This window comes from Limanda limanda, chromosome 6, assembly GCF_963576545.1.
Source record: "Limanda limanda chromosome 6, fLimLim1.1, whole genome shotgun sequence".
NCBI classification, from domain to species: Eukaryota; Metazoa; Chordata; class Actinopteri; order Pleuronectiformes; family Pleuronectidae; genus Limanda; species Limanda limanda.
Window position 1 is genome coordinate 29,283,023 of NC_083641.1, and position 10,000 is coordinate 29,293,022.

Below are 10,000 nucleotides of genomic sequence, written 5' to 3' on the forward strand. Positions count from 1 at the left end.
GTCTCCCAGGGACACAAGTGCAACAGATGTCAAGTGAAGGAAAACATCATCGGGATTAAAGTTTTTAGCAATTTTTAAAATTTCTGCTGCAGACATTCATATTCTCTTGAACTTTAAACTCTTGGTTGTTTCTGCTCATATTCAGGTTCTTAAATAATCAGTGTTATAACTGTAAAACGTTCACAAGCTCAGGAAACCTTCCTCATACTGTGGCTGTTGTTGTTTTCAGACTCTTGAACCTGATTCATTATTGATTGGTTCAGTAATTCAGAGCGGCTGTGGCTCAGGAGGTCGAGCGGGTCGTCCACTCACCAGAGGGTCGGTGGTTTGATCCCTGGCTCCTCCAGTCCGCAGGCCGGCTGAGCCCTTGAGCAAGACATGGATTCCCTGAATTGTCTCAGACAGAAATGATCCGTCCTTGTTTCAGTCTTCAGTCTTCACCCCAGTGACTGGAGGCCTCATGTCTGTAGGACGTCTGTCCCTCAGTCCGTTGGTTTGTCCCACAACACAAACGTTGTGTTGGACTCATGAATGAAAAGATGCAATTTCTACAAAGGTCAAAGTCACTGTGAGTTCAGGAAACACAATCTCTGGCTTGTGAACACCACATCTCTCAGGAGAACACTGAGGGAATTACAATCTTTGTTATTTATTAGAATGGTTCTGTGGAATCTCAACGCAGTCGCCTGCAGGATTCTAAATTAATTGGGGGGAAAATCTAATGAAACACAGTTGTGTTGATTCCACGGTTCTGATGTTGATTTATTCCAGAATTAATCGTCATGTTTGGTTTGGTTTCCACCTCAAAAGATCTCCAGGGATCAAGTTGGTTGAAATCCTGTTTGGATTCAGACTCAGGTGCTCGTGGCTCACGTTCTCCTGGCGTTGGCTTATTGGATTATTTGTGAGTTTCTCCCTCAGCTTCACTTCTAATTGTGTAGCTCAGATTCTCTCCTGTCAGTTACACACTGGGCTCTCTGACGCTGCAGGCTGTGGTGGTGGAGCTCCTTCATTCAAAAGCTGTTCCTGGCATTCTCCCATCATGCACCTGTGATCGCATCAGGTGGAAAACGTGAGGAGAGTTCACAGGAAGTAGTTACAGGAGGAGGAGTGGCTACTTTTCCGACTGTATCATAAAGTGAAAATGAGGATTTCAAGTAGTTGTAGTAGTAGTTCCTCTCATCTCCTCCTCCTGCTCTTTGTGCTTTCAACCAGACAGAGAAGTTATGATCTAATAAGAGGCGTAAATGGATCTGTATTGAAACATAACAATATTCTGATTGAATTCTGGGTCACGTAACTCTTTTATCTTATATAAACATATAGAGAAAATCAAACGTTGTGTGCTGCTGCTCTGTTTCCACAGACATCAACATCTCAGCTGACGACTGAGTCATTTAATAATGGAACATGAAATGAGTGGAAGCTCTGAGATATTTCATGCAGTGATCGATATGAGTCGTAACCCCCGGCGACGGGCTGGATTTAGTGTTGTGCCTGGTTTGAAACCCGGAGAGGGAACAGACTCTTGAGCCTCCGTTGAATCCTTCATGGTTTTCAATTCATACGATTATGAGCTCTGCATTATTCAAAACCTCAACTATTCACACTGACGTATTAAAACTGCAATTATCTCAGGTCATTCCTGGTTTTTAATATGCAGGATTTTGACGGGTTCTGTGCCCGAGGCAAGGTCACAGTGAAATATGATACAGGCAAAATAAAAGGCTTCAGTTCAAACACTAGAGTTCAGGGTCAGAGCTTCTGTTAACACTGGATTCACATGAGGAACAAAAGCTGGTTTGTGAAACTGCAAAAACTTATATATTGTCTGATTCCTTAAAAATGGCCAGTGACTGTATATTAATATATATACTGAATATATCCTTCATAAATAAAGTTGGATATATCATCAAAAAACGAATTAAAACCTGATAAGAAACATGGACACAAGAGGAGGCGGGGTTTATGGCAGATTGTGCAGCCAGCCACCAGGGGACGATAGAGACACAGTGGCTTCACTATCAGCAGCCGTCATGTAACTGGTCATCAGGCAGAGACAAGTTTGGCCACAGACGAGGTCCTGGAAGTTATGTATGAAGGCCTGAGGCGGAAACATGCAGCAACAACTGGGCCACAGGCAACAAGTGTGTGTGTGTGTGTGTGTGTGTGTGTGTGTGTGTGTGTGTGTGTGTGTGTGTGTGTGTGTGTGTGTGTGTGTGTGTGTGTGTGTGTGTGTGTGTGTGTGTGTGTGCGTGTGTGTGTGTACGGGAGAGCCTTAGGTGTTCCTTCAACCATCAGTCTGAGCCAAAACACTGCAACACTTTCAGCCCAGAACACATAATAGACCAACTACCTCTCTAACACACACACACACAGACACACACACACAGACACACACACACACGGACACACACTGGTTTGTGCAGCTGCTCGTTAGGACTTTGACTTTACATTAACTTCCACTCATTATGTAGAAACCTCAGAAATGACATCGAGCTTTTAATCGAAGACTCATAATCTCTGTCAGATAAATACAGAAATAATAATATCATAAACTTTTATATGGAGGATGAATGATGTGACGTATTAAGTCACTGGTTGTCAGCACATTCAAGAAAACACAATCAGTAACTGTTGAATACACATTTTGTTTAAGTCTTAAATGCTAAAGAAAAACAATTTGAGATCTGGAGGGTAAGGTTTTAATTTTATGTTAAAAGGTATTTTTGGAGATTAAGGAAAAAATCACTTTTGTTAGGAAACAACCAGGAAGGAGAGAACTTGCACACACACACACACACACACACACACACACACACTCACACACACACACACACACACACTCCCTGCCCACAGGGGTCAGGCTGGGCTTTATAATTCCATTTCTTGTCTCGTCACCTCCGCTCCGGTGGTGATAAATAGGAACTGCCCTGCACCGCCTGACACCTGAATAATATATAACTGCTTCACAAACACACAGACACAGACACACACAGGGGACACACATCGACCCACACACACACAGACACACACACATGCGCAGGGAGAATATTGTGTTAAGCTCAGGTACAAACACTGTGTCTCAGATTCAGTCTCTGACATTAATCATGTGGAATAAAGATGTTGTTGGAACAAACCTCACATATTTCTATCTTCTTTCCTCCCCAGTGTTGTTCTTGTTCTTCCACTCTTTTATCTGATTCCCTCCCTTCTCTCCTCCTTCATCTCCTCTCACCTCTTCCTCATCACTTCTCCTCTGTCTCTTTTCCATTTCCACGTACATCTCCATTCCCGTTTCCCACCCTCGTCCTCTCGTTGTCGTTGCTTTAATCTCACTCCAACTCGTATCCTTAGATTTTCATGTTGAAAATGTAAAGTGCAACATCCTTCTCCGTTGCCACTTCTCTTTTGCTCTGTCTGTCTTTCCCTCTGTGGGAACATGTTCTCTCTCCACTTCAATTTTGTACTTCAACTTCAATCTGTTCTTCTTTCCCTGGAATCCTGAGATGGATCTTCACTGATCTTCTGTTTCTCTTCAGCACGAACGAAGCAAAACTCGTTACAACCTGTGAAAGCCTTGGCTCAATACAAGTTCTAGTTCTTGAGCTATAAAAATCTAGGTTATTATTAACGTACAGGTTCAGGAGCAGGGCCACACCTCTGAGATGCAGCAAGGATCCAGACATAATAAAGATAAAACATCAAAATACTCGAGGTAGAGAAATAAAACCAGATATATAGAGGGAGGTTATTCAAGTGAGAAGGATATCAAGCTCCAGAGTCTTGTGTCAGAGGTTTGTTTACAGTCCAGGAGCTGCAGTGGGTGAAGATGCAGATTATGAATATCTAATATCACCTCACATTATGAACTGAGTGCGATGAGCGAGGCCACGGTCCAGCTGAGATGAAGCAGCTGAACCAGAGCTCTGTGTTCCATGAGGCAGCAGCAAGGAAAAAATACTTTATTTGCTCTTTAAAATTCCATCAGGATTTGACGAAGCTGCCGACTTCAGACCTGAATCTTTAATATTCAGACGTCTGCATCAGAAGATCCTGAGCCGAGTGAAAACACTATAAAGGATTCGGTTGATTCCCACACTGACAAATACTGAAAACTTTCTGATAGCAGACAAAAAAACGATTCAGCAGCACAGCAACAATGTGAATAGTGAAGCATATTAAGTTTTATGTGTGTAGAAACCTCATTTAGAGAGAGAATTCAGTTCCTCCGGTCGGGTTCCGTGCAGCAGCAGCTGGAACACAGATCAGTGAAGTGAGAGACGTTGAGGTTCAGCTCTGTCACAGTGTTTACTGCATCGTTAACACTGGACTTCATTCTGCAGCGTTTACTCCTGTGGGTTCGTGTCTAAAGGAGAAAAATCACCAGTGACAACGATGAGAACAAGAAGAAGTGTTCTCATCCTTCTGGGTTCACTTCCACATCCTGCTGCTGATAAACAGCTCGGCTCCACAGGCTGTTTATTAAAATGGTTGTGCAGCGTGTACTGAAACCTGTATTCTCTCAAAGAACCAGTAGAGGGCGACTCCAGTGGTTGCAGTAGTGGGTATATAAGTCTCGGTGCCAGTAGCTGGAGGTATCCTGTGTTCAGGTTGTCTGTCCCACGTCCACACGTTGATCGTCCACCTCTCTGTTCCACTCAGGATATCCAGAGGGAAGTTCTTCTAATGTGCTGCAAATATTCAGTGGATCAGATGAAGACATTACCTGATTAGATGTTACTGGTCCAAGGTCCCGGTGGACGGACTGGACCTGCTCTGGTTGAGACAGACACACAGGACACAGGACAGTGATGCTAGTTGTGTGAATAAGACTCAGGAAGCAACGTGTGTTTCATTCCTTTAAAAAACTGATCTACACAACCGGATGACACACAATGAAATGTCCTTCTTCTTCCTCTTGTCCAGGATGATCCCAGCCAACCACAAGTACTTCCTGCTGAGCGACCTGGCGTCCTCGCGGGACTACGAGCTGTGCGTCCTGGCCGTGTACGACGACGGCATCACGGCGCTGACGGGCACCAAGCTGGTGGGCTGCGTGTCCTTCTCCACGGAGACGGAGTACGGACGCTGCCACTCCATACGAGACCAGGTTCGATTCCCAGCTGCAGTCGGATGCTAGTGAAGCTAAATCACAACTGACAGGAACTTAACCGTCTGCATGTTTCTCATCTTCCTCCCAGTTCCTCGGTGGCACCATGATCATCATCATCGGGGGGATCATCGTGGCCTCGGTCCTCGTCTTCATCTTCATCCTCCTGATGAAGTACAAGCTGCACAGTAACCACGACAAGCAGAAGGCCGCCGCACGCCACGCCAACGTCTGCTCGCAGACCAACGGAGGAGGAGCAGGAGGAGGAGGAGGAGGAGGAGGAGGAGGAGGAGGAGGAGGAGCAGGAGGAGGAGACACCGTCCTCGCTCTGCCTCCGTCCTCCTCCTCTGTGGGACAAGGTAACTTGTGGACACGTGACCATGTCTTCTCTTTGTCTCCTGCTCCTGATAATCTGACTCCACCTTGTTGTCTCTCAGGTGGAGGTTCACATAAAATCTCCCAACCAGGGCAGTGTGTGGGGGGGGGGGGGGGCTCCATGTTCTTCTTCTTCTTCTTCTTCTGGTCGTCACGTAACCTCTGGGTCTAGGGTGGGTTTTTTGAGTAGGGGTTTGATTACAGCTATTTTAAAAGACTGTGGTACATAACCTGATGATAATGACAGATTGATTGTGTTTAGTAACGAATTATCTATTAGGGGCAGAATTTCTTTAAGTCATTTTGTAGGAATAGGATCTAAGATACAGGTTGTCGGTTTAGAACCTGAGATTATTTTGGCAAACTGATCACGGGGGATCAGAGAGAAGCTGTCTAAGTAATGGGAAGGATTCTCAGCCGTTTCTGAGATCTCTGTTGTTGGGGGGGTATTAGTGCCAATTGAGGGCAGGAGATGGTTGATTTTATTTCTAATAGTAAGAATTTTATCATTAAAAAAGGTCATAAAGATATTGCTATTCAGGGATGGAGGAATACTGGGTTGGGTGGAGGTGTGACTCTCTGTCAGCCTGGCTACAGAGCTGAAGAGAAACCTGGGGTTGTTTCTATTCTCTTCTATTAGTTTTGAATAATAGGCAGCTCTTGCTTTGTGGAGAGCCTTTTTATATTCTTTATATATCTACAAATATTACAGTTATGAACGGCTCAGATGTTTAAGGGTGCATGTTAATCTATGAACGTGTGTGTGTGTGTGTGTGTGTGTGTGTGTGTGTGTGTGTGTGTGTGTGTGTGTGTGTGTGTGTGTGTGTGACTACAGAGACTACCTGTTCAAACTTCTTCTGATTGGTGACTCTGGAGTTGGAAAGTCATGTCTGCTGCTGCGCTTCGCGGTAAGACTCTCAACACACACACACACACACACACACACACACACACGCACACACACACACACACACACACACATTGTCATAGCTTGAAGATTATTTACTTCTCTCAAAGTTGATCATATTTTGTCACTGTGAGTTCAGAGGCTGTGAACCTGATCTGGAACTTGTGCAATGACGATAAAGAAATATTCCAACACTCTAACTGTAGTTGTGATATTTGTCCGGCGCCTCAGGATGACACCTACACCGAGAGCTACATCTCCACCATCGGAGTCGACTTCAAGATCAGAACCATCGACATGGACGGGAAGACGGTGAAGCTGCAAATCGTAAGAGTGATGGAGGGAGGAGGTCGTTAACGAGAGATAAATCAAACAGCTTGAAGCCAAACACGGGTAAACCTCCTTTCAGAGTGTGGGCTCACTGTGTGTGTGTGTGTGTGTGTGTGTCTGTGTGTGTGTCCACCAGTGGGACACAGCCGGGCAGGAGCGGTTTCGAACCATCACCTCCAGCTACTACAGAGGCGCTCACGGCATCATCATGGTCTCTGATGTTGGGGGAGAGTCCTGAGTGCTGACCGTCACACGATGGGTTGTAAATACTTGAGGCCAACAAGGCCAAACTGAAACCTGTTCAACCAGTTTACACAAACTTTTCTGTTTTCAAACGATCTACAAGCGGCTACAAACAGCCGTTCCCTGCAGAAGAGCGACGTTCATTCCGCTGAGGAGCACGATCTCCACATCCCCACAGAAGAAGAAGACGAAGCTTCATCCCGTCAAGGAGCACGAGGAAATCCGCTCCGGTTCGGCCCAGCACGACGCCCACTGCAGCAGACGACTCAGCGAAACAGAGCTAGAGAGGCCACGACTTTATTCACTGGACTTCAAGTACATTCGCGCGGAACTTCCTCACAACATCCGTATGGGGCTGAGCGGCAAAATCACTGTTAACTTATCTCCGGTGAGCTTCTCTGATATTTCCTTTCATGTTGTTTCATGTCTCTCTCTCTCTCTCTCTCTCTCTCTCTCTCTCTCTCTCTCTCTCTCTCTCTCTCTCTCTCTCTCTCTCTCTCTCGCTCCCTCTCTTCTCCTAAACCTACCTATACACATTTTCCGATCTGCATTCACATAGTTCACGTTACGTAGATAAATCTATACCTGGAGAGCCTGCATAAGCTCGTCGCCATTTTGGCCCCAAAAGAAAGCAGAGATAAGAAATCTCTTTGTCTGAAAATTCCTTTGTGTTAATTCACGTGGCGACCTCCACTGTGGGCTTCGGCCGCATGGTGTCATCAACATAGGCTCCATTTTGAATAACGTGAATCGACCACCATTTTGAGAGTTTTTCGGCCCTAATAATTCCGTGAATCATTATCGGCCGCCATCTTGGATGTGACCGGACCACGTCACCACGTGACTGCGTCATACGTCATTGCCACTCCCCCTCTCTCTCTCCCTCTTTCACAGACACACACACACACACACACACACACACACACACACACACACACACACACACACAGACAGGCATACATAGACCACAGGTTTCACATGTGTGTTCTGAATTGTGATGAGTGCTGCTGCTGCTGTTATTTTTGAAATATTGGAGTTTGTTAAAATGATGAATCATTAAATAACATTAACTTTATTTCCCCTTTTTAATAAATACTTTTGTAATTAAAGTATCTGTAGTCTGTGATTATTGGTGCATATGTATGTGATTGCAGATGGATTATGATAGCCTGTGCTCGAACTTAAAACCCTTCATTGTTTATTATATAATCATTAATATTAACTATAGAGATTATTAATTTAACATTTATCAAATGAGACTGATATTTATAGATTGACTTGTTGGTCCCTGGAAACAGTGTGATGCCCGTTTACGATAAGTAATAATTACAGATTGTATCATTCTTAATTGATAATGTTATGGTTTTCATTAATTATAAAACTATTCTTAATGGATGACCTTATCATTTCTAATTAATTATTTTACTATTCTTAAGTGATAGCCTTATCATTTTTAATTAATTTAATAAATGTTTTTTATTATTTTAATAATCATAATTCATGATTATTAATAATTAGCCAACGTCAAGTCTACTCCTATTGCGGGTGGGGTTGGGGTGGGACTGTGGAGAGCCGAGCAGCGTGAGCTCCGGCCGAGGGAAGAGTTCATTCTGTCTCAGTGTTTATGCGATTGATTTGGGAGGTCGGAGCTTTATGGGGAATTTAAGCGGGGGGGGAACTATGGTGCGATGGAAGTATCTGAGTTCATCCAAAGTTTTTCTGGGACCAACATTTTATATAAAATAAAACTGTTTGGATTTTTAGTGGCTTGTGTTTCCACTGACATTCAACACAGCAGAGGTTCTCTGGAGCACGTCCCCCCCCAGGAGGAGACCATGAGGGAGAACCAGAGCCCGCAGGAGGGACTACATATCCCATCAGGCCTTGCAACGCCTCGAGATCCCCAGGAACAGCAGGAAACATCTGGGACACTAACCAGGTGGTGGAGGAACATGGAGTGATGGAGTGTATCAGTGTTCCAGGGACATGAGGCTTCAATTCATTTTCTCTGTCCAAACAAGGAATGTTCTGCTGATAAATGCAGAATTTACCTGACCAGCAGGGGGCGACTCCACTGGTTGTTTAAGTCTAAGAGAGTTTTCCAGAAGTTCAGATTTCAGTAGAATCCATATGGACGCAGGTGAAAACGTAGAAAAAGAGACGTATCACAGGAAAAGCTTCTAAAAACCCAAATGCAGCAAACGTGGATCCAGCTTCTGATGCAGCTTTAATGAAAAGCTTTTCAACTTCTGTCTCCACCTTTGTCCTCTTTATTCTATAACATGGATGAAGGCGAATTCTTTATTTATCCTGATGTTCTAAAATACATTTCCTGTGTATTTTAAACTACTGATTATTCTCTTCTCTGAATCTGTGATCAAAATGTCTCTTTCTTTCATAGAAATAATAAAAAACACCTCCAGCTTTTTCTCCTCCTGGAACTCCTCATATCACATTCAAAAAGCTAACATTCAGTCCCACGTGTCTGCAGAGGCTCAAGTTGATCTTTAAAGCGTGTTTAAAAGAAATGTAAATGATTTAAAAGTAAGATCTGTATCAGATTTGTACCGACGACCTTTTTCCACCAGTGTCTGAGAATCTTTCTGTGGATTTGGTTTCTTCTCCTGCATTTTGACAGGAAGCAGGAAACAGATTTTCTCCTCTGCAGAACGTCGGCTATGGAAACTAAGACGAGACGTTTCTGTGCTTGGACCAATGAGGCAGAAGTTCCACTGAAACTAAATGTTAGCGACACTTAATATTCATGGAGGTTAGTTGAGTCGAGCCTGAGAACGTGAGCCTGTGAGTCATCATCTCGTCCAGACCTCCACACGACCCGGCAGTTTCAGACTCAGCGCTGCCAAAAGTCTTCGAGGGTTTCGGGAAAACTCCAGAGTAGTGAGGCGTAACCATAGCAACAGAGATGTGTTCTAAAAGGTAAACGTATCACAGAGGTGCCTCAGCTGGAAGGTGGGAGTTTATACGTCTCATTTCAAATGCATGAGCAGAAAGTGGACACACAGAGTTATACA

At 44.2% G+C, this 10,000-nt stretch overlaps 1 protein-coding gene across 1 annotated transcript in view; it reads left to right on the forward strand.

Moving 5' to 3' along the window:
• Positions 1–7,080, forward strand: part of LOC133003043 (leucine-rich repeat and fibronectin type III domain-containing protein 1-like protein) — a gene marked incomplete at its 5' end in the record, with an annotated part of 33,200 nt that extends 26,120 nt beyond the window's left edge. The window contains 5 exons of the mRNA XM_061072631.1: positions 4,930–5,113; positions 5,205–5,472; positions 6,308–6,396; positions 6,627–6,722; positions 6,862–7,080. Coding sequence (XP_060928614.1) covers positions 4,930–5,113; positions 5,205–5,472; positions 6,308–6,396; positions 6,627–6,722; positions 6,862–6,963 — 739 coding nt within the window. The remainder of the gene's footprint in view (positions 1–4,929; positions 5,114–5,204; positions 5,473–6,307; positions 6,397–6,626; positions 6,723–6,861) is intronic.
• Positions 7,081–10,000: the final 2,920 nt, after the last annotated feature.